Here is a 24,509-nt window from a genome sequence, read left to right as displayed (position 1 = left end):
AGACACTCAACCAACTGAGCCAGCCAGGTGCCCTGAGATGCTTGGCTTTGACCAGCCTTTGCCTCTTCATCTGTCCCTGGAGTTCACAACTGGGTTTGCGTTGCCACTTAGTCCATTGCCTCACACTGATCATGGCGTGAAAAGGTTTCAGCACCACCACCGTCTGGGCCACAGCCCAAATCAGCCAAGTTCTAAGGTGTAGAATTCAGGTGAATTCTTAACTGACTTCCACATCCTCCCATTTTACAGGAGTATCCCTCTCTGGGGCTGATGACCGAGAAGCTATCCCAGAAAAACATCAATTTGATCTTTGCTGTAACGGAAAATGTAGTCAGTCTCTACCAGGTGACTGTGCCTTCAGGGATTTCGGGAGTGGGGTCTGTATTGGGTGGAGCCGTCTCTGGGAACCCAGGCACACTAGCACGGGCCATGCTTCCCAACCAGGAAAGCCCCTCCTCCAGCCTATTCCCAGGGGCAAATGGCTCCTTTTTATGGTCTCTCTCCTCCAACCTTGAACCTCACGGGATGGGTGTGTTGGTGTTTGTGGTGCTGGAGGGGAGTAATTTATTGGGGGAGAGGGGTGTGAGAAGTTCTTTATAATTTTTCTCAGGGCTGCAAAACTGCTAGGTTTGTTCCTGGAAGTGACAAGTAAAATATCCCATCCTTCCCTCAATCTTCGTTTCAAGACCCTCATTCTGATTTGGGGAGGGCTTTTGAGATCACCCTCTTCATTTAGTCAGCCTTGCACATCTCTCTGTCTTACCTTCTAGAACTATAGCGAGCTCATCCCAGGGACGACAGTGGGGGTTCTGTCTGCCAATTCCAGCAACGTCCTTCAGCTCATTGTTGATGCTTATGGGGTAAGTGTCTCGCACTGGGGTTGGGTCTGCTAAGAACCCACCTCACTCGGCATTCCCCAGGAGGGAACGCAGATTTTGGAGTCCTGGATGTGAGTCCACGATGCAGCCTTCACTGCCTTCCTCTTATTCTTCTAGAGGCTGGCTGATGGCCAGCACTGGGAGGAATGCAGCCTTCTGAGAGGGAAATGGCTCAGAAAGAATTGCCAGGGAGTGTCAGGAGCAGTGGGTGGAAGAGCTTAGAGAAGGTGGAAAGGAAAGAGAGGTTGGGGGTGGTGATGAGGAAGGACAGGGTGAGGGCTAGGGCTCCAACAATAGAGAGAAGAGGGAGCTGAGCCAAGGGGAAGATGAGGTTGGTTAAAAATTAGGTAAAAAAAGCTACTATCCAAGGTGACCAGTGCTAGCCCTCCCTTTTTGCATGTCTCTGAGGCTTGCAGGAGGGTGTGGCTGGTTTAGATTTTACCCAGATTCAACTAGACACCAGGGGGCACAGAGAGAGAGAGAGGAGCAGACCTTGGGCAGGAAATATTGTAAGAAATAGGCTCCTAAGGATGCTCTCCTCTGGCAGCTTCTAAGCAAACCCCAGCACCCAGCACTGCCGCGGTGAGTCCATGGCCACCTGGTATTTTACTTGGGGTGGAATTGGTTCCTGTCTACTTCCTCTCGGCTCATCTCCTTAACCTTCTTTTGCCCCCTTTCTGCTCAGAAAATCCGCTCTAAAGTAGAGCTGGAAGTGCGGGACCTCCCCGAGGAGCTGTCTCTATCCTTCAACGCCACCTGTCTCAACAACGAGGTCATCCCTGGGCTCAAGTCTTGTGTCGGACTCAAGATTGGAGACACGGTGAGGTGGGCTGGGCTGGGCAGGGGCTGAAGCTTCAGCTCTGGCCCTGGCCTTTGCCCCTGAGCGTCTGTGGGCACCCTTCCATTCCTCCCCTGCACCTTCTTCCCGAAGGTCATTACAAGTTGGATATAACGGAGCTGCCAACCTTTTCCTCTGACTCCTGTTGTCTAAACTTCTCCGCTACGTGGAGATCTTTAAAAAACTTGCGTTTAGCTTACCTCTGTTTGTTTATGCACAGCTGATTGCAAATGAAAATATTTCTTACCTTTGGCCCAGTCTCCAGCCTCCCCTAAGGTAATACCTGTCTTTCCTCTACAATGTGAAATGGCAGTCACATCTACCGATAGTTGCTGAGCGCCAACTTTGTGCCAGGCATCATTCGCTGCTGGAGATTCAACAGCAAATGGAACAGGCAAAAATACCAAATACCCACTGTCATAGACTTCCAGAACGCAAATGTTCATTTTGCCTCTCAGGTCCCTCTGTGGCCTCTATGGCTTTCTTTCCTTACTGGTTCTCTTCTGCTTCTGCCGATGGGGGGAGGGGTTGGTGAAGAGGGAGGGAAGCAGAAAGGGGGATAGCTATATCTCTATCACCGGTATCACCTGTATCTCTATCATTTCTGTATCTAGGTCCATCCATCTGTCCGTACACCTATCTATATTCTAGAACATGTGCACATATCCTGTCTAAGAAATATTGGCCGGAAAGGTGTTTGACTGCACAAGTGATGATGTACTATATGGAAATTAAACAGTAGATCCTGAGCCTTTGGTCACTGTGTGGCATCGTGTGGTGCCATATAGTGCTTTGTGTGTCTGGCTGACTGACCTTGTGTATAATCAGTCCAGCTGGCTTCATTGGCCAGAGAAGAATTTTTATAAGATCACAGGTTCTGTTCTGCTTGAGCTGGCTTATTTCACAGGTGGAATTAAAACACACACACACACACACACACACACACACACACACACACACACACACACATATCCAGGGGCACCTGGGTGGCTCAGTTGGTTGAGCATCCAACTTCAGCTCAGGTCATAATCTTGTAGTTCGTGAGTTCGAGCCCCACCTCAGGCTCACTGCTGTCAGTCTGTCAGCGCAGAGCCTGCTTCAGATCCTCTGTCCTTCTCTCTGCCCTTCCCCCACTTGCAGTCTCCCAAAAAATAGATATATATATAAAAAAAACCAAAACCAACCTCTCTCCTGACTGTAAATTATGTCTGTGCACCCAACCAGATACAACTGGACAACTGTCCCCAGGCTTTTCTTTTTGCTTTGCAGACCTTGGTCATTTGGAGGCTGAGGAACTCCAGGTTGCTGGGGGATGAGACACCCAGTTTGGATATTCCCGGGCAGGGCAGGGCGGGGCAGGGCGGGGCAGGGCGGGGCTTCTTTCCCTCCAGGGCTGGAGTGATAACAGGGTGCGCCTGTGTTTGAATGCGGTCTTCCTTTCCACCCAGGTGAGCTTCAGCATTGAGGCCAAGGTGCGAGGCTGCCCGCAGGAGAGGGAGAAGTCCTTCACCATCAAGCCTGTAGGCTTCAAAGACAGCCTCACCGTTCAGGTCACCTTCGACTGTGACTGTGCGTGCCAGGCCCATGCTGAGCCTTACAGCCGCCGCTGCAACAATGGCAACGGGACCTTTGAGTGTGGGGTGTGCCGCTGCGGGCCCGGGTGGCTGGGGTCCCAGTGCGAGTGCTCCGAAGAGGACTACCGCCCCTCGCAGCAGGAAGAGTGCAGCCCCCGGGAGGGCCAGCCCGCCTGCAGCCAGCGGGGCGAGTGCCTGTGTGGCCAGTGCGTCTGCCACAGCAGTGACTTTGGCAAGATCACGGGCAAGTACTGCGAGTGTGATGACTTCTCCTGCGTCCGCTATAAGGGGGAGATGTGCTCAGGTGAGTGAAACTGCACACCCTCCCGCCCCTGTACCCGCGCACGCTCGCTCGCACATCCACAGCCTCTGGAAACTTAGGCCAGGGCTTAGGTGGGCACAGGAAGGCCCAGCAGGCAGAGCCGAGTGGATGGTCCTTCCACTCCAACGGCAGAAGACAGGAAGGAGGTTCTCTGTAATTCCGCTCTGCTCCCCGCGTCCTTGCTCCTGGGGTACACAGCGGAAGGGAGCCTCTGCTCTCCTGGAGCATGGGAACGAGTGGGGGAGCCTGAAGGTGAAGACCGTTATTTTCTTTTCTTCCACCTGCCATCCTGCTAATACTTTAAATCACTGGCTCTTGATCATTTCAAGGATGCGGAACAACTCCCTTTTTAGGTTAAAAAAAAAAATCTCTGGCTGCTGGTAATTAGATTTTTAGTAGTTACAGATTCGGAAACTGCATGGTATCAGAATGCGTAGTAAAGTTGGTAGTAATTATTTTACATGAATTTGTCTTTTCATGACAAGACTTGGAAAATAGTAAAAAAGCAAGGCAATGGAGCACGTTTAACAGCCAATACACTCGGAACAATGAGTGGAAAATCATAAGCTCTTTTTACATGCTGGCACTATTTTGTTATCGCTATTGGCACTATAACGTTTTGGATTCTAGATCTGTGCTGTCAGATATAGTAGCCCCGTGTGGCTATTTATTTGTAAATTAGTCACATTGAATTATAACTTAAATAAAATTTAAATAAATTTAAGTTAAATGAAAAATGAGGGGCGCTTGGGTGGCTCAGTAGGTTAAAGCTCTGACTGCACTGCCAGGGTGTTGACTGCATAGAGCCCGCTTGGGATTCTCTCTCTCTCTCTGCCCCTCCCCCATTGGAGGTTTTTTTTTTTTTTCCTCTCTCTCAAATGAACTTAAAAAAATTTAAAAAATAAATGAAAAATGAAAAATTCATTTCCTCTGTTGCTCAGGAGCTCCACGTGGCTCGTGGCATGCTGGACAGCACAGACATGGGAAAGGATTGCCATTGAGAGGCCCAGCCTGCAAACTGGGGGTTACGATTTTGGCTCCTTCTACCTGCAGGATACTTTTTGTCCTTCTCATTACAAAATTCAGTAAAGTCTTGAGGCCCACGGAAAATCTCAACCTGGTCTTTCCTTGCCCTAAAGACTGCTCCTAGGCTACTTCCCCAGCTAGACCAAGTGGAACTAATGTGAATGTCGTCTGTATGTGCTGACAATACTTGCAGAGGCAACTAGGCAGCCTGAGTAGTTCCTGGGGCACTGGGGATAGGTTTTCGCTGGATTATGGTCTCTGAGCACATGTCTCCTCTTGTGACAGAGAGATCAAAGACATTTGCAAGTTGTTTAGGATTGGTTTATGGGTGTATTGTGTGGTTAATTAACACAGATTATAATTGGCTTCTTTGGTGATCAAATCTATGGCGGAGATTGGCTTCCTTTGCAATGGGGCTTAAAGGAGCCGAACTAATCCAACCAGATGTTCACTTTAACATCTGCCTTTAAGAAAGCTTGATTAGAAAGGGCTGCCAGTGTGGTTCAGATGGTTAACTGACTCTTGATTTCGGCTCAGGTCACAATCTCAGGGTTTGTGAGTTTAAGCCCCACGATGGGCTCCTCCCTGACACTGTGGAGCTTGCTTAGGATTCTCTCTCCCTTTCTCTCTGCCCCTCTCCTGCTTGAGCTCGCTCTCTCTCTCAAATAAATAAACTTTAAAATTTATATATATATATATATATATATGTATATATATGTATATGAAAACTTGATTAGAAAGGTAAATCTATGTCATTCTTTTAAAAAAAAATTAAAAAGGGGGCACCTGGTGGCTCAGTTGGTTAAGCATCCTACTTCAGCTCGGGTCATGATCTTGCAGTTTGTGAGTTTCAGCCCTGCGTCAGGCTCTGTGCTGACTGCTCAGAGCCTGGAGCCTGCTTCAGATTCTGTGTCTCCCTCTCTCTTTGCTCCTCCTGTGCCCATGCTCTGTCTCTGTCTCTCAATAAGAAATGTTAAAAAAACAATTTGATTCTAAAAAAACTTAAAAAATTTTTTTTAATGTTTATTTATTCTTGAGAGAGAGAGAGAGAGAGAGAGAGAGAGACAGAGACAGAGCATGAGTGAGGGAGGGGCAGAGAGAGAGAGAGAGAGGGAGACACAGAATCCGAAGTGGGCTCCAGGTTCTAAGCTGTCAGCACAGAGCCCGACATGGGGCTCGAACTCACAAACCTTAAGATCATGACCTGAGCTGAAGTCGGAGGCTTAACTGACTGAGCCACCCAGGTGCCCCATAAATCTATGTCATTCTAAAACATGCCCAAGTCACATAAAAAAGACTTCTTTTTATTATCTACAACATTGTTTCCTTTATTCATGTCAGCAAAATTTGACAGAGATTGGAAAAAAATGGTAGCAGGGAGATTAGGGGAGAAAGAGATCAGGCACGGACCCCCCAACAGCAGTTTGAATTAGAGGGCGAGGGAGGCATTTCAGCTCATTTTACTAGTGAATAGTACTTACATCATATTCAGAGTACCAAAAGGAATGGTAAGTTTGATGTGGGAGACCACGGGGAGTAGGGTGGGGCTGAGGGGAAGAGGGTTGTCCTACGTGAGGCCTACAGATAGCCCCTTGGGGGCACCAGGGACAGAGGGAGGGCCACTTGTCCTCCAAGCCTCCTGGTTCCTGGTCTGGTATGAGGCAGGGTGGGAGGGACCGCGGGCAGAGTGTGTTTCCTTCAGCTGCTGGCCCCACCGATGCTGCGAAACAAAGCCATCGGGTTCAGCAGCCTGCTTCCTGCCTCTCACTGGTGCAAGCACAGCTCGTCAGCAATGCGCTCCACCCAATTCAGGAGGGAACCCCAGGCAGCAGCTCAGAGGCCTCCCTCCCCCACTGCCAGCCCGGGTGTTGTGTGCCTACTGGCTGCAGGTCTGGATCCTGTGGTGCTGCCGTCACACTCCCCAGTGACGGATGCTCAGGGACACACACTTATTGAGCACCTGTTCTGTGCCAGGCGCTCAGTCCACACGGGTGAACAGGGGGCATGCGTGATTCCTGACCACTCAGTTTGTAGACCAGTTCACCATTGTCTCTTCCCTGGGCTGCTGGCCTGGTCTGTTCTTTGCTGCAAGCAGTGGCTCACGAGGGGGGCATGCTATGACTTAGCCATTTCCCCAGCCTCTGGCCTTCCCCCTCCCCGCTGGAGGCATGGTCTTTTGTGGTCATCTGTTATCAGCACTTCCTTCGGAAACATCAGGGAGTGCATCCTTCTCCCCGAGGGACTCCCCGAGGGACTCATCCTTCTCCCCGAGGGACATCCATGAGCATAGATTGATCAGACACCCCTGAGCCAGGTTCTGTGCTGTAGTGTTGTGGGATAGGGAGGCATGAATAAGACAGTTTTGCCCTTAATTAACTTACCTGAGGATAATTCACAACATGAGGCAGAACGTGCCAGATCTTAGAAGTGAGGCGTCCTTGGGGCGCCTCGGTGGCTCAGTTGGTTAAGCGTCCAACTTCGGCTCAGGTCATGATCTCGTGGTTTGTGAGTTTGAGCCCCGCGTTGGGCTCTGTGTTGACAGCTCAGAGCCTGGAGCCTGCTTCCGATTCTGTGTCTTCCCCTCTCTCTGCCCCTCCACCCACTCTCACTCTGTCTCTCAAAAATAAATAAAACATTTTTAAAAAATTAAAGAAAAGAAGTGAGTTGTCCCTGGGGAATGTTATAGGAGTCTCCTGGAGAGAGACCCAGTGTGAACAGAGGAGGCCTGGGTGGCTTCATGGAGGAAGTAGGATGTCAGACAAAGGGTCGGCTCATAAGGCAGGGAGGAGTGGGGCTGACATCGGCCTGGGAGTCACGCTCTATAGGGAGAGGTCATTCCCTCTGACCTAAAATACTTGCTCCTCCCTTACCCCTCCCCCTCCCTCATCTCCACCCCTCCCCTGCTGCCTTCTTTTCTATTTCCCTCCTCTTTCTTACACTCTCTCTTCATTTCTCACCCTCCTCCTCTGACTTTGCTGTGAACCCAGGCTCAGCCACCCTTTTGCTGGAGGGATGCCAGTCCTGTGACATTACCGCACTGTAGCTTCCTTCTGAGGGCTGACCCTGCCAGGGCTCGGGCTCGGCCTGCCGGCTCCGGCCCGCCACTCTACTTCCAGCCTCGCTCCGTGGCTGGCCTGGCAGACCATCTTCTCAAAGGTTACTTTGTTTGGCCTCACAAAGGAAACACTATGGGACAAGGGTTTCTGAGGAGGCGGAGGCCTCCGGGTGCTGCCAGACCTCTGTGGCGTCTGCCTTTCCCTGTTCGGGAGCCATCACTGAAAGCTGCTTGTAGTAGACACTGTGGGGCCCCTCCAGCTGCTGTTAGGGCTGCTGATAATGGCTCACAGCTGCCCCTTCCTTGGAATTATCTTCAGCTGACAGGAGCTGTCTTGCCCTCAGACCTGGGCCAATGACTGGTGGACAAAGGTTACACAAGACCATTCCCTTTGCCTCCGGGTGGAGCGGGCTCTACTCTCCAGATATTTGGAGCTGGGGCAGCTGACCTTATGTTTGCCATCCAGAAAGAAGCAGACATCTCTTTCCAAGGCAGCAAAGGTGTGTCTGAGTCTTGAATAGAGGATGGTGCTAGGATCACTGGCAGAGAGACTCATTGACCAAGGGCCTCTAGTCAGACCCACTGGGGTCCCTGGGGAGCAGAAGATGCCAGCTAGTGTCTGTTTGAGCCTATGCACCTCGCTCTCCTCCACCATCTTGGGGCCCATCCGCTCACACAGTGACATGATTTTGAGACCCGTTGAGGTTACTTCCCCTTGGCTCCCTGCCTTTCCTCTGATTAACAGTCAGATTTTTATTATTCATCCACTTCTTCCTGATTCGGAATCCTTGAGAATGAGTCACCCTTTCTTCTGAGTTTGGGAGAGCCAAGTTTTCAAGCCTTGTTAAGTGATTAGGGGGATGTAGCACTGAGAGTTAACACCTGCATTTAACCAATCTACCCCCTACCCCAATCTCTCTTTCCCATTCCTACATTCATGCAGTAAAGTGAGTAGGTCTTTCCTACTAGGGCTGATGGCTCTCTGCAGTACTGTGATGATACAACACAGGGCACATGCTGGTGAATGTGTGTGTGGTTCCCAGGATTTTTTTTTCTTTTTTAATGTTTATTTACTTATTTTGTGTGTGAGAGAGAGAGAGAGGGAGAGAGAGAATCCCAAGCAGGCTCCAGGCTGTCAGCCCAGAGCCTGATGCAGAAACCGTGAGATCATGACCTGAGCTGAAATCAAGAGTCAGATGCTTAACCAACTGAGCCACCAGGCACCCTACCCAGGAACTTAACTAGGACACAAGCTCCACGGTAATAGGGACCTTTCCTGTCTCATTTACTGCCGAATCTCCAGTGCCCAGTGTGAGCTCAATAAATATTTGTTGCATAAATGGATAAAGAAACATTAATTGCATGCCTACTGTATTTCAGACGTTACGCTAATCCCTGCCGACGGACAAATTGATATGTCCTCTCTCACTGTGGAGCTCAAAATCTAGAAAGAGAAACAGATAGGCAAGCAAATGGGCTGGTCATGAGGGTTAAAATAGAGGCATATGTAAGTGCTGGGAGAACACGTAGTAGACAATTTGCTCCGGGGAGGTCAGAAAAAGTTATGGAGGGGAAGGAACTTTTGAGTTGAGCTTCGAAAGGTAAGTGGGAGTTTGGTAGCGATCACAGGACGAAAGGGCGTCAAGGCAGAGCTAGCAGCATGAGGCTAGAAGGATAGAAGGTGGTGACGCTTCCGTGGGGTGTTAATGAGTGGCCGTGGGAGGAGGGTGGATGAGGGTAAAGCTGGAGAGCAGGCTGAGCCACGGGTTGGGGCCCCTCACCTGCTGCCCGCCCCCTCGGGCTGTGTGCTTTCAGGTCACGGCCAGTGCAGCTGTGGGGACTGTCTGTGTGACTCCGACTGGACCGGCTTCTACTGCAACTGTACCACGCGCACCGACACCTGCATGTCCAGCAACGGGCTGCTGTGCAGCGGCCGGGGCGAGTGTAAGTGCGGCAGCTGCAAGTGCATCCAGCCCGGCTCCTACGGGGACACCTGTGAGAAGTGCCCCACCTGCCCTGACGCCTGCACCTTTAAGAAGTGAGTGGGCAGAGAAGTGAGTTGGAGCCAGTCGGGTGCTAGAAGGAGGGAGGGGGTCCCCCAGGCTAGAATCCCCAACCCTCCAGGTTCTTACTCACCAAAGCTTCAGGAGGAGGCGTCCGCTGCAGCTAAGAGGCTAGTTTTCCTCTTCCCACGGAAAAGTTTGGGCAAAGAGGGAGGGAGAGCCAACCATGCAGGGGCCAAAGTAGCACCCGCTGGACTCCAGTTGGAGAAACCCCTCTCCTGGGATGGCATCCTGAATCCCTGAGTTGGGAGGAAGGCTAAACCAGGGAACTTCTGGGGAACGTTCTCATGTTCCGATCGTGTGGGAGAGTTGGGCTGGAGTTATGAAGGATTCTGTGAAACAGGAGATGTTCGCTAGTACAAACTCCACTCATCTGGGGTCAGGGGAAGCTCCTGCCATTTCTCTTGCCACTTTCAGCAGGGCTGGGCTCATAGGCATGCAACCTGTGCATTTGTACAGAGCCCTGTGCTTAGAAGGGCCCCATGCTTGGTTTACCGCTCTGCTGGCACTGTCTTGTAATGCTTAGGGATTTTTGAACAAGGGGCCTGACATCTTCTTTTGTGCTGGGTCCCCAGATTACATGACCGGTTCTGCCTTTAAGGCTCCTCGAAGTGGCACACGCCTTACCTCCTGTCACACTCTCGGATGGGACATGAAGAAGTTTAATGAGGGGACTGGGGCCTTCTGCCTGCCAGGCTCTGCCTCTGGGTGAGGAGGAACTCCCACCCCTGAACTCCAGACCCGACCCTCTGGGTCCCCCAGAATTGTCTTACAGGGGTTTTTGTTTCGGTGTTTGTTTTCCAAGGTGGGGCAGCTTTCTGGTGTGTGGATGTCAGAGCTGGACTGACACACACGTAGGTTTGCTCCTCTCTCGTCTTTTTTGTTTCTTTATTTTTGAGAGAGAGAGAGAGAGACAGAGTGCAATTGGGGAGGGGCAGAGAGAGGGACACATAGAATCTCAAACAGACTCCAGACTCTGAGCTGTCAGCGCAGAGCCTGACGCAGGGCTCAAACTCACAGGGCTCGAACTCGAAGACGGCGAGATCATGACCTGAGCCGAAGTCGGATGCTTAACTGACTGAGCCACCCAGGCGTCCCTCTCCTCCCTTGTCTTAATCTCTGTGTCGTCTCTCTTTTAGGAAGTGTGTGGAGTGTAAGAAATTTGACCGAGGAGACCTACATAAAGAAAATACCTGCAGCCGTTACTGTCGTGATGAGATTGAGCCTGTGAAGGAGCTCAGTAAGCTCAGCATGTCTTAGAATTGTGCACATATGCGGCTGCTGAAGTTTTCAGTTGATCCCAAAACGTGTCTATGTCTCATCAGTAAAATGGAAGAGTAATCCCTGCCTCAAAGGCATGTTGTACAGACCTGATGCACACTAGGCACTTAATAAAGGCCAGCTTCCCTGAGTCCTCTTGTGCCCTCTGCTAATTTGTTCCACAGTCCCTCCCCATTCTGCTGCTTCCCGGCACCCACAGACTCAGCAAGACCCTACAGATAACTTTTAAAGTATGTAGAAATCAACCCTAACTTGACCTCCCCAGGGAGAGGAAGACAATGCATCCCATTTTACGGATGAAGAAACCTAGGCTAGGTGATGTCAGTTTAGGAGGCTAGTAACCATTTACTGAGTTTACTTAACTGAGAGTGTTCAGCAATGCCCAGGCATACTGCTCTGCTGGTTTGGAGGGAAACCTTCACCCTTATGGATTTTAGCTAAAATCATAATGCTGTAGCCTTTTTTGGCTCTCTGGAGCCCTTCCTAGAATAAGACAGATAAAAATACAGTGGTGAGCAAAACTCTTGCCTGCAGTCATTGTAGTTTGAATTTCTTTTTTTTTTTTTTTTTTTTTTTTTAATTTTTTTTTTTTTTTCAACGTTTATTTATTTTTGGGACAGAGAGAGACAGAGCATGAACGGGGGAGGGACAGAGAGAGAGGGAGACACAGAATCGGAAACAGGCTCCAGGCTCTGAGCCATCAGCCCAGAGCCTGACGCAGGGCTCGAACTCACGGACCGTGAGATCGTGACCTGGCTGAAGTCGGACGCTTAACCGACTGCGCCACCCAGGCGCCCCTGTAGTTTGAATTTCACCTTGACCAAAAAGGGGATAATCTTTGTTGCTGTCAGCACATCTGATGTTATCTGGGTCAGCTAGGCATTGGTTGGTCTAGGGAGATGGCAATCTCTCCTGAGATAGCTGTCTCTCACGAAGGCAGGAAACATGTTTTCAGTGAGAGCCACAGTGAGACACAGCCAGTCAGTCGGCTTCTGGCTTGGGGTGTTACAGAAAAGGGTCAGCTCTCTGGATCCTTTGGCTAATATCAGAAGTGGGGCTGGTGGGGGGGGGGGGGTGAGGGGCATGATTTGGGGATTGAGTTTGAAGAGACGGCTTTTCCTCCTGAGGAGAATCGGTATGCTGTGATTAGCTCAGGCGGGCAAGACTGCTGAGAGAGATGTGAGATGTTTTTATTACCTAGACCAGAGGGGAATCTCAGGTTAGTTGAAAGTATTTCTCTTACCCCCACCCCCGTGCCATGATAATCATAAAGATAAATGCTTGTTTGTATGGAATTGTGTAACTTATAAAAGTTAGGCAAGTATCTTTTCATACACATGATCTTGTCTTTTTCTCAGCCACCTAGTAGAGTAGAACTGTGGTACTGTTGTTATCTTCATTTTGCAGATGAGGAAACTGAATCTCAGGAAAGCTACATAACTTGCCCGAACAAGTTAAGCTTAGAATGAATCTGGAAATCCTTACTCTTTCCACTGTACTCTTATACCACTAGTTTTCGGGCGGCTCATTGAGTTCAAGTCTGATACTACACTTGATCTTAGCCAAAAGGCCGAGAAACAATCATTGAGTTCAAGTCTGGTGTGCTCTGAGACTCCTGTTTTAGTTCTGTTCCATCACGTACTTGTGTTGTGATCTTGGTGCATTTGCTTAACATCATCGTGTGTCAGTTTTACCTGTCTGGTTGCATCACTATAGGACGTGGTGCAAATGATAGAGGGGCACCTATAGTTTCCCTGTCAGAATAAGAGGCTTCAGAATTAGAAGGGGTGAAGCCTACAAAAAAGTGATGGGAGTCAGAGAAGAGAGGCTGGCTCTGGAGAGGAACACTGGATCAGACGCAGAAACGGAAGAAATGTAAGGGCTTTGCCAACAAACTATTGAGAATAGTTGAGCCAGGAGGGAAAGGAAAGAGAGGGAAGGGAACACCCTTCTCTATTAGGTACTGTTCACTTGACATCATTTAGTTCTCTACCAGTGTTGTGAGGTGGGTTATCCTTTTCCTTTCATAGATGAAGAAAGAGCCAATGAGGTCAAGTAACTTCCCCAATATTACGCAGCTGACAGGTGGTAGAGCCAGGCTTTGAATCACACTGTGTCATGTGTTCTGTCATGTCCCTTCCAAGGGAAGGAATACGAACCAAAAAGGGTCTGGGAGGGACAAAATTCAGCAGCGAGGGTCATCTAGAGGCAATTGCCAGGCACAACAGCCATCTCAAGTCTAGGCATCTTGCCTAATGTCAGGCATAGGGTTTCCTGTTGCATACTTTCTCAGAAGTCCCATGACTGGGGTTTGGGGATGGCCCCGTCTTCCAGGAATTGCCTTGTTTTTCACTCTCCCATATTTTCCCCTTCCTCAGAGGATACTGGCAAGGATGCAGTGAACTGCACGTACAAGAATGAAGATGACTGTGTTGTCAGATTCCAGTACTATGAAGACTCCAGTGGAAAGTCCATTCTCTATGTGGTAGAGGAGCCAGGTACGTGAACCGCCAGGGCCCCTGACACTGCACCTATAGGGAGAGGGAGAGCCACGTTAGGCAGCAATTTCCACCCATTACGCCTCTTACACAGAACAGCCAAGTTAAGACTACCTTACAAGTGGTAAGTTAGGGCCTGTCATCTGGGGGTGGGAGATATTTAAATACCAATCTTTGTGAGAAAGTGACTTGCTAATTGAGGAGGCAGAAAAAGAAGGTGAGTAAGGAAAGGAAGAAGGTAGATATGGATCCCACGAAGGGACAAAATACATCCTGGCATTTTTTTGAGGTGACAGTATTAAGAAGTGAGGAATTTAAAGTCTGGGACTCTTCAGCATCCGCTCCACTTAAGGTCAGGTGGTTGCCAAGGGCAACCTGTTCGCTGCTTCAGAGGAAGGCCTGATGCTTTGAGGTGTTGACCTTACCAGGGTCACCATGAGACACAGTACTGGCTTTGAGGCACCAAGCCAAGGTGTTCTGAGCACTGAAAAGATAGTGCTTGCTCTCACAGCCTTCTGGAAGCAGGAGGAGCTCATCCGTCATACACAGACCAACCACAGGTTTGTCGCCATCCAGTGTAGTAGATTAGCTCTCTTCCCCTTACCACCCCCGTCTCCTTCCTTTCTCTTACACAACAGACGAAGCGATGAATCACTAGAAAATATTTTCGAGTACTTATTGTATATCAGCCAGTAGACTAGGTGCTGGGAATATAACAATAAATCAAGCAGATGTGGCACTCACAGGCCAGGGGGAGAGGGACATGTAAATTGATAGTGATACTGCTGAGGGACAAGGGCTGTGCCAAGGCGGGGGGTAGACAGGAGCTTCTATGAGTGAAGGAACAATGTCTGAAGGCAGAGACTAAGTCAGTTGGTTGCTCGTCAGTTGATTCCTACAGCTGTAGAAATTTCTTCAAATCCTCCTTCAGACCAGGGTCCAGCAAACACTTTCTGTTCAGGGCCAGGGGTTAAATATTTTAGGCTTTGGCGGCACCTGGGCGGCTCAGTTGGTTAGGTGTGTGACTCCTGATTTCAGCTCAGGTCATGATCTCATGGTTCATCGGTTTGAGCCCCACATTGTGCTCCGCACTGACAGTGTGGAGCCTGCTTGGGATTCTCTCTCTCTCTCTCTCTCTCTCTCTCTCTCTCTCTCTCTGCCCCTCACCCACTCGTGCTTTCTCTGTCTCAAAATAAATATTTTAGGCTTTGTGGGCCTTGTGGTCTCTGCCATGACTACTCTGCCATTGTAACAGGAAGGCAGCCATAGTCTATATTTAATGCACAAGCCTAAGTATATTTAGAAAGACAGGTGGCAAGCCACATTTGGCTCCCAGACAATAGCTTGCTGGCCCCTGCTTTAGGAAAGTGGGTCTCCAACTTTTCTATGTTCCCCTTGCTAAAAAATCGAGAGTCCTGAGCCCCATGCTGCTTCCATGAGCCTCTATGTTCTTTTTATTTGATTTTTTATTACATTTTTAAATGTTCATTCATTTTTTGAGAGAAAGATGGAGCACGAGTCGAGAGAAAGATGGGAGGGGCAGAGGGAGAGGGAGACACAGAATCCGAAGCAGGCTCCAGGCTCTGAGCCCAACGCAGGGCTCGAACCCATGAACTGTGAGATCATGACCTGAGCCAAAGTCAGACACTTAACCGACTGAGCCACCCAGGTGTCCCCAGCCTCTGTGTTCTTGAATAGTGCTCCTGGCAGTTGTGAGACCCCCAATATTTGAGTGCCTCTGCTTTGGACACATCACTTCCCCTAGTGAGCCTTCTCAGACCTCCTCCATCATCCTTTCTTCTGATTCGGTTGGGTGCTCCTGTTTGAGTCCCAGAGCAGCTGTGTTTCCCTTAGATGGGCCTTCATTCCACCATTAACTTGCTTCTTTAATCACCCATCTCCCTCAGTAGATCACGTGCCCCACGAACACACGAACCATCTGTCTTATCTATCGTTATATCTCCATACTTGGCTCAGTCATCTACAGAGAAGATACTTAGTAAACGGGTTTTGAATGAGTTACTAGGACTGATTATTCGAGTTGACAGGCAGGCTTGCATACATGTTGATAACCTGCTCGGAGAACTTTGGCTGCTTGGAGAAGGAAGCGGGTGACAGTGGAAAGAAGCTCTACTACATCCGGGTCAGCCAGGGTGTTGCTGGCTGCATGGGTACCGGAGAGCATGGCGCCCCCTACCGTGATATTGTTCACCTGCCTTTCCCAGGGCTCTCACCCTTCAGAAGGGAGAAGGAAGGTAAAGGAAAGGGTATGACCTTAATTTTATTTAGCGACTCAAGGGAAAGCTGACATGGGAAGGGGAGAGGGCAGAGTCTGGGTATGTATCTGTGGGGGAGCACATGTGGATTATTTGGCCATGACCCCTCACACTTTCCCGCCCACCTGTGTTAACACGTTTCATGGATTTTTCCACACCCGCCCTATTTGCACCTTTGTGCTTTCTCATTTTTGAAGGGCAGTACGTTCTTGCTTTGGGGTTTAACGTTACTTCATCTCTGCTATAACAATCCTTGCAGGTGCTTCTGCTGTAACACCAAAATCTTTTGGCTTGATATTCTTAGATGGAATCCACTACTTGGAATTATGGGGCAGAAAGATGGTGATAACCTGAGCTGGTACAAATAACCCCCCAGGGTGGGGGGTGGAGTAGCTTTTCTGATGTAGATTCCATCCTCCACATGAGGAGATGGGACCCCAGACCCATATTCCCTATCTTGTTGCCCTGGAATTCTGAATTTGACCTCTCTTCTCACCTACCGCCCCCAACTATTTTCAGGGGTTCTGGCTTTGTGCAGAATGTGTCATCTGAGGTCCCAGAGCATAGGAGGGGATTATTCTCATTCTCTTCCCCAACTCATGCCTTTGCGGATGGTCTCCCTGAAGGGCTGGGCCACTGCAAGGCAGTAGAGACAGCACTGCCAAAGGGCTTGGCCTTGACTGGGTGGTGTTCAGCCTACTATGTGGAGTGGGCTCCGCTGAGCTGGGTCCTTATCACTCCCAGATAGAGTTGCCTCGTCGAATACAATATGTCCCATTCAACATTTAGTACCTACTTAGGCTGAAAAATTATTGTTTATCTGAAATTCAAGTTTAACTGGATTTCCTGTGCTTTTGTCAAACCTGCCAGCCCTGCCCAGTCTTTCCTGACCTTGGGTCTCCACGATGGGTCCTCATCACCGTGGCTGAGAGAGCTCTCTAGAGACTAGCTGATCTCATCATCTTCTTCCGGGAATCCTGCCATCTACTCCTTTCAGGACAAATGCTTAATAGATGTTTTTGCCTGAAGACCTCTTGACATTCTACTTGTCCTGCCCATACTGACATGCAGAATTGAAGAGATTTCACTCTGAGGTTTGAGGGTCAGCCCTCTCTTCCCAAGAATTCATAATTGTTGTTCCCGGAAGAGCTGGTGCCCTTCACTCCTGGGAACTCAGACACTGGAACCTCACAGCCTCTCTCCAGATGCTCCTTTAATTATAGACAGGTTATAATTTGGTAGCTTGGGAAATAGCCAGCTTGGGTCTGCATCGGTGGTTGTTTTTGGGTCATGTGTGGTGAGCATAGGGTGTATGTTTAGAGAAGAAGGTGGGAGACAGTGTGGAAAGTAGGCATGACCACCTCTCCAGACCCATCAATACCCGTATATTCAAACACCTAATTACATAACACCTGAGAAGTTACTGGAGTGAGGTCACCCATCAGACACCTGTGGTTTATGGGAAGCAGAGCTCTGCAGAGCACAGTCAGCTTGGTCTTCAGAGGGGTGATGCACCTCTGTCTGTGTTGGTTGTTGACTAGGGTTGAACAGGAAGTCGGCTTTCAATAGGGTTAGGATTAAAGATGACGAAATATTTTGGGAAGGAACCCAAAATATTGTCTGGGTTGGCAGGCTTCCTGGTCTCTGTGCTAACAAGGACATTAGGTTCCCAGCCCTCAGAGATGTACATATCCAAACCAGAGAAACAAATACAAATGCCTAAGGAGCTAGGTAAATAAATTAGTGAAAACAGGTGTAACAAGAACACGAGTAATAATGGTAGCTGATAGTTATTGAGCACTGAGTCTGTGCTAGGCAGTGTTCTGAGTTCTTTAAATATATTTAACTTATTTGTTTATTTTTACAGGTTTCTTTTTTTTTAAATATTTATTTTGTGGGAGGGAGAGAGAGAGAGAGAGAGAGAGAGAGAGAGAGCATGCACGAGTTGGGGAGAGGGGCAGAGAGAGAGGGAGAGAGAGTCCCAAGCAGGCTTCATGATCAGCATGGAGCCCGATGCCTGGGTGGCTCAGTTGGTTAGGCGTCCTACTTCAGCTCAGCTCACGACCTTGCAGTTCGTGGGTTCAAGCCCCTATTGGGCTCTGTGCTGACAGCTCAGAGCCTGGATCCTGCTTCAAATTCTGTGTCTCCCTCTCTCTCTGCTCCTCCCCCACTCATGCGCACTCTCTCTCTCTCTCTCTCTAAAAAAGAAATAATCCTTAAAAAAATAAATAAGTTGGGGTGCCTGGGTGGCGCAGTGGGTGTTCGACTTCAGCTCAGGTCATGATCTCACAGTTCGTGAGATCGAGCCCCGCGTTGGGCTCTGTGCTGGCAGCTCGGAGTCCGGAGCCTGCTTCGGATTCTGTGTCTCCCTGTCTCTCTGCCCCTCCCCCATACATGCTCTGTCTCTCTCAAAAATAAATAAACGTTAAAAACAATTTTTAAAAGTATATATTTAACTTAACTATGCTTCATAAGTTTTGGAATTCAGTGCTATTACTTTCTGCATTTTAAACATGGAGAGATAGGAAACAGACACCCAGAAAGGTTAAATAGTTTATCAAAGGTCACATAGCAAAGTAAGTTGTCAGCCAGGATTCGAACCCTGGCGGTCTAGCTCCAGAACCCACAGTAGCACAGCCTCCATGACAAGTTAACATGTTGCCTCTGTTTAGTGGAGAAAAGAGGGTGGTGACAAGTCTGGCAAACTAGAAAATGTGTCCCATCTAAAGGGGACAGCAGCTACTCACATCTAACCAGAGCTGCCCTGTGGGTGCAGTGTTTCCAGACCTTTTTATTTATGTTTAAAAAATTTTTTTTTACTTTTATTTATTTTTGAGAAACAGAGTGAGACAAAGCGTGAGCAGGGGAGGGGCAGAGAGAGAAGGAGACACAGAATCTGAAGCAGGCTCCAGGCTCTGAGCAAGCAGTCAGCACAGAGCCTGATGCGGGGCTCGAACCCACAAAGTGTGAGATCATGACCTGAGCCGAAGTCAGACGCTCAACCGACTGAGCCACCCAGGCGCCTCTATTTATTCATGTTTTTAAAGGGAAGAAGAAGAATCTGAAGTTTTAGGGGGATAATCTCCTGCTTATTCCATGCTGCCAACAAAATAAAAATTTAATCAAGCTTTTGTTTTAAATCCAGTAGAGTTAACATAAAATCAACTTTTTAATAAACACTTGAGTAGGTTAGATTCTACCGGGGGTGACCTGCTTATGACCTCTAATTTAAACTACTCAGGACAGATTATTGCTGTCTTAAATATTGGTGCTCCCCCCCCCCTTTAAAAATTTTGATTTATTTTGTAAGCCCTGTTTCCCTCAGAGAGATTTCTAGTAATTTCTTACTTGGTCAGGTTGCCTTTACAACGTCCCTGCTCTGTGCTCTCTCCTGACAGAGTGTCCCAAGGGTCCTGACATCCTGGTGGTCCTACTCTCAGTGATGGGGGCCATTTTGCTCATCGGCCTTGCTACTCTGCTCATCTGGAAGCTCCTCATCACCATCCATGACCGGAAGGAGTTTGCTAAATTTGAGGAAGAGCGAGCCAGAGCAAAATGGGACACAGTAAGAGTCGGGGCTGGGCATTTTCTTAAGTCATTGGTTTGAGAGCCTCAACTGGAAATAGTAGGTACTTAGGGGAGCCAGGTTCAGCCAGCACCATAATTTCCCAGTTAGTCTCTGTTGTGGAAATTGGGAGATGGTCCTGTTGTCTTTATTATTCCTGAAAACCACCTGAGTCTCTCACTGCCACACAGTGACCATAGGTCCCATAGGTGAGAACTGACTGAGTACAGGTAGGGCCCAGCTCTGCTCTGGACACTGACATAATCAAAAGGAAACATATTCTCTAATTGAGGAAGACAGGACAAATGATGGGGGGTGGGGAACGTTATTATTGCCAGTTTGTAGATAAGAAAACTGAGCACAGAGACGTTCAACAGCTTGCCCAATTGTGGGAGAGAATCAAGTTATGATAGAAATGACTCTTTGGGCCAGCCTCTTAAAACATATCCTCTCTGCAATTTATTCTGATTGCATTCAATCAAGCATCTATTGAGAACTTTCTATATACTTAATTTTGCTCTGTTCTCCTTTGGCTCATCTTCCACATTCTGACTTTTTTTTCTGGACCTTCCAAAATGGCTGTTTGAGTCCATGAATGTCTAGCGGGAGGCTGAAAGTTTGTTCTCATTTGATGGTCACCTCAGGCCTTGGTACTCAAGGGTCCCAAGAAACTTGAGATGTTTCTGTTCGTACAGTGTAGAAATCTGGAATCTCAGCGGCACATGAGAATGTGTTGTATTTCTTGAAATGGGACTCCTAAAGACGGCCAGATCTTATGGGATTTATCACTTTTTGTTAGAAAATAATTTGGGCAACCCAGTGAGGGTCTTATTTTTTCCTGCTAACATGACAGTGGGTAGCGCTTGGAAGGATGAGATGAGAACAAATTAAAATTATTTTGAGTGAAAGCTATCCTCTCTGTTTCAGCTACCACCTGCTACATTTCTCGTCTCTGCCCGCATCCGCCAGCATAGTCACAACAAAAGAAAAAAAAAATTGGAGAAGGGCAAAAGAGAGAGTTCAGGAGAGAAGCAGGAAATAGATACTGGCTACAAGTGGTACTGAGGTGTTTGGGGATCACCAAAAAGTAATGGGTTGAATTCAACCCCTTCGAAACAGCAGCACAATGGCATTCCACTTTCTCTCTCCTCTTATTTCCTACCCACTCCCATCTCAGGAGCGAATATGGGGTTACAATGAGCACTAAGCGATTCATGGATGGTGTAGCCCGGAGAAAGGTGTCTTGGGTAAACTCTTCAGGCGAAATGTAATCATTGAGGGCAGGGAAGAATTGAGGAATTCACTGTAAGACACATTTCTGTTCTCTCCGCAGGCCAACAACCCACTGTATAAAGAGGCCACATCCACCTTCACCAACATCACCTACCGGGGCACTTAATGACAAGCAGTCATCCTCAGTTCACTGTCAGGCTGTCCCAGAATTGTGGACACATCTGCTGTCATGTTTACAGGGAACGAAATCCGTGGGGCAGGATCGGGGGCTGGGAGTGGGGTGGGTTACAAGAATGTCAGTATGTGGAGGTGTGGGTCTCTGTGCGTGTGTGCGCGTGAGTGTGCTGCATGTGGGGGAGTGTGTAATTTAAAACTTGAGGTGTGTCCAGACACGTGGAGCTCCTCAGCCTTTGTCCGCAGAATGCCTCCTTCAGGGATCCTTCCTGCTTAACCTTAGGGTGACCCACGTAGCTGAGCAGGTACTGTTCATTACCTCACTGAGAAGCCAGCTTTCCTTTTCCGGCCATTTCTCCCGAAGAGAAGGGCAGGGCTGAGCCTCTCGTTCCAGAGGAAGGGGCCTTGACTCTGCCTTGAGTTGACGGTTCTTGGGTCCGACGCTCAGCAGCTCTGATAGCAAATGCTGGGCTCCGCAGCCTTGTCGTGTCATCTGGACTTTGATCTCCTTTGCCTTCCCTCAGGCTGACGGAGAAATCAGAAGCAAGAGCAGCCATCGGAGTTGCCTATGTCTTTTGCTGTCCCCTCAATCCAGTATGGTTCTCTCACAAGGGGAGCCCTTGCCAGCAATTCTGTTGGGAGTGAGGATGGGAAGGCCACTCAGGGGTCATGCATGGCCTGGATGAATGTGCCAGAGTCCCCCAGTTCATAATCATCACCCTTCACATTTGTCTCCTTGGCACCCCACCCTAGAAGTTCGATTGGAGGACGCGTGTTACCCTTAGACCAGCATCACCTCTTTACCTGCTACGTCTACACTCTCACTGCTGTAGACATTTGCTACATACTGGGAATTTCTTTCATGACCGGACGCTTTTCCTCCCAGGGAGAGTGCTGTGATGAGAGCCAGAGATCTGGCCCCACCCTTCAGGCCCTCTGCCCCTTGTCCAAGGCACCCCCCCGCCCCTACACCCAATCTGGTGCTTCTGTGTGCTACATCCATCCATGGGGCTGATTGCACTTATCTACCTCTTGGCTGTCTTGTGAAGGAATCATTCCCATGGGTCTCTGAGTCTGCTGGGCATATGTGCCACATTTAGAATGATGGGCCAGTTGTATCAGCGTGTGTGGCCTATTCTCCTACGGGCTGGGCAACCTCATTTTAACTCAGTCTTTAATCTGAGAGGCCACAAGTGCAATTTTATTTTATTTTTCTCATTGGGTCACCTGAAACCATGATGAGGCTTGCTTAATCTAAAGGAACATGTACAGAAACACATTTGCATTATATTTTGTAGTTTTATTTGAGGAGGAAGGAGCATATTTAAAAACAAACAAACAACCCCACATAGACTTGGGATGGATACAGACCCTCCCACTTGGCATCATTCATAGGGAGTTGCTGCCCATTTGCTGGATCTGTAGGGGCTCTCTCATCCTGGGAGCCTGTGGGGATGGCCCCACGGGCATGCTGGGCCATTCTGAGCAGGAGGGGTACAAGTGGTTCTTTTCTCCTAGCAGTTGCTTCCTTGGTGTTCACATTGGTCTAAACATTAACAACCACCCTCACCCCCCATTCATCAAGAAAAAGGAAAGAGCTATAGACAGTGGTCTGACGATCAGAAAATGTAAGTCCTGGCCTCATTGTTGCAGCTGAGGAAGTTTTACCCTTAATTAAGGCAAGCCTCTCTTCCTTCCCTTCGGGGCTCAGTTTTCTAGTTTGAAAAATGATAGTTTGGACCAGCCAGTCTGGAAGGTGTCTTTCAATATTGATAATCTGAGATGCTGGGATTTACTGTGGCATCAGACATACAGTCAAGATTCCATGAGATGTTGATACTACTTTTTTTGTTAAGTTGGGAGATCTGAGAGACCAGCTTTTGCAAGAGCAGATGTCATTCCACATCACCTTTCTCAATGAAAAAGCCTCATTCTGTCCTCTCTTAGAGCCCCTTCTCCAATGTTTGTTAGCAGTCACATTTCCTAATGTAGCACTTAAGCTCCACTTAGTTTATTATTCCTTAGCTCACTTTGCACACGTTTGCATCCACATATAAGGGAGAGGAATCCATTAAGAAGTAGCTGAAATGTGTATTCTGTATTCGTGTGTTAACACTGAGAATAAGCCTTGGAATTAGGAGTAGGGCAAATGACTGAGCCTTGTCTCACCCATGGATTACTCTTTACTGAAAGGGATGGTAGTACAGTAGAGGGGTAAATGGGGGAGGGGAGGGTCGATAATGAATCCCAGAAGTTTAGAACCTAACTATACCCTTTGGCTACTGAGACAAGAGTCCATTAAAGCAGTAGTTGGACCTTTTCTTTAGATAAGATGGTTTATATGAAGACACTATATCAAAGGAGGAAGAACATATATTTAAAGGATGAAAAAATCAGTAGGACTCTTTGAGCTTCTGGAAAGAGACTCCTAGGCTTTAAAAAGGCGCCGGGTGGTTCAGTTAGGTGTTTGACTTTGGCTGAGGTCATGAACTCACATTTCGTGAGTTCCAGCCCCACATCAGTCTCTGTGCTGACAGCTCAGAGCCTGGAGCCTGCTTCGGATTCTGTGTCTCCCTCTCTCTCTGTTCCTTCTCTGTTCACGCTCTCTCAAAAATAAATAAAGATTAAAAAAAAAAAAAGACCAATACTCTTTGTATGCGGGGAGAACCTGTAGCTGCGTTCGCAAGACAGCAAATGGCAGTCAGTTTGGGCATCACGTAGGGTGAACATCTAAATAGTATTTTGGTATCAGCACAGCCCAAAGAAGTTATTTATTTGTGCTCAGCTCATCTGGAGAGAATGTATGTTCAGTCTCAGGGTGTGTGGATAGTAATGGGAAGCTTGGGATGCTCCTGACAAGTTGTCACATAACGAATCCCTTCTTTCTCTCTCAGATATTCCTAGACCATCCATGATTTCAAGATCCCTCTCTTTGTTAGGTATTCCTGGTTGAAATGACTTAAGTGCCTTCCTGACTTCCTAACCACCCCCTCTGTTTGAATTGTGCAACAGTAAATTAAATGTGCTTTCCAAAAAGAATTGACCTAAGGCTGCCCAGTTCTTCCTGTGTTGTTATTTCTGTTTTCTTTGGGTGAAAAGAGTAAATGTCATCGCCTCAAAAATGATTATTTTAGAACAAGCCTGTTTCCAAATGTAACCAAATGATGACCACCACGGGGACTGAAGTTTACTCCAGAACCCAGAGCGTTTCTTTAGACTTTCATAATGTTTTCAAACTGAGTAGGTTATTGCTGTTCTAAGAGTTGGAGTTTTTTGTCTTTTAATTGGGGATTTTTTAGGAACTTGTGCAATCTCAATAGAACAGACTGTCAGTTTGGCCTAGGTTTTGTTTGCAGGAGGCATAAATCAGTACAATAAAGGCTTGATGGCAGATTATTGACAGGATCATTTAAATGCCCAGCTTTAGGGGGAAAAATGCCCAACTTTTATTTAAGGAATTGGGTCTCAAAATGTGGTTTGAGGACCAGCAGCCTCCATATCACCTGGGAAGTTGTTAGGAATAAAAATGCACAGGCCACGCCCCAGGGCTACTAACTCAGAAAATCTGAGATGGGGCCGGGCCCGGTGTTCTGTTTCAGCAAAGCCCTCCCTGTGATTCTGCTGCTTACTCAAGTTTGAGAACCACTGACTTAAGAAGTCACTTACCTGTCCTTCTGGCTTACTAAGTTTGCAGTTAAATCATCTCAGTTACTAAAAGATTATGAA

General features: G+C 48.2%; 1 protein-coding gene and 1 pseudogene across 1 annotated transcript; one reads left to right on the top strand and one right to left on the bottom strand.

Moving 5' to 3' along the window:
* The first annotated feature begins 258 nt into the window (after positions 1-258).
* LOC144615274 (integrin beta-3-like) lies at positions 259-23,822 on the top strand. The gene is made up of 9 exons (XM_081794838.1): positions 259-345; positions 771-860; positions 1,564-1,703; positions 3,170-3,594; positions 9,509-9,731; positions 10,896-10,996; positions 13,416-13,535; positions 19,210-19,376; positions 20,710-23,822. The coding sequence occupies exons 1-9, from the start codon at positions 271-273 to the stop codon at positions 20,773-20,775; spliced, it is 1,407 nt and encodes a 468-aa protein (XP_081650964.1). The 5' UTR covers positions 259-270; the 3' UTR covers positions 20,776-23,822.
* Positions 12,465-12,619, bottom strand: LOC144615294 (U2 spliceosomal RNA; annotated as a pseudogene).
* Positions 23,823-24,509: the final 687 nt, after the last annotated feature.

The sequence above is a fragment of the Panthera onca genome (genome assembly GCF_046562875.1).
Source record: "Panthera onca isolate mPanOnc1 chromosome E1 unlocalized genomic scaffold, mPanOnc1 haplotype 2 h2.Chr16_ul_6, whole genome shotgun sequence".
In the NCBI taxonomy this organism is placed as follows: Eukaryota; Metazoa; Chordata; class Mammalia; order Carnivora; family Felidae; genus Panthera; species Panthera onca.
This window is presented reverse-complemented; position numbering and strand designations above follow the sequence as displayed.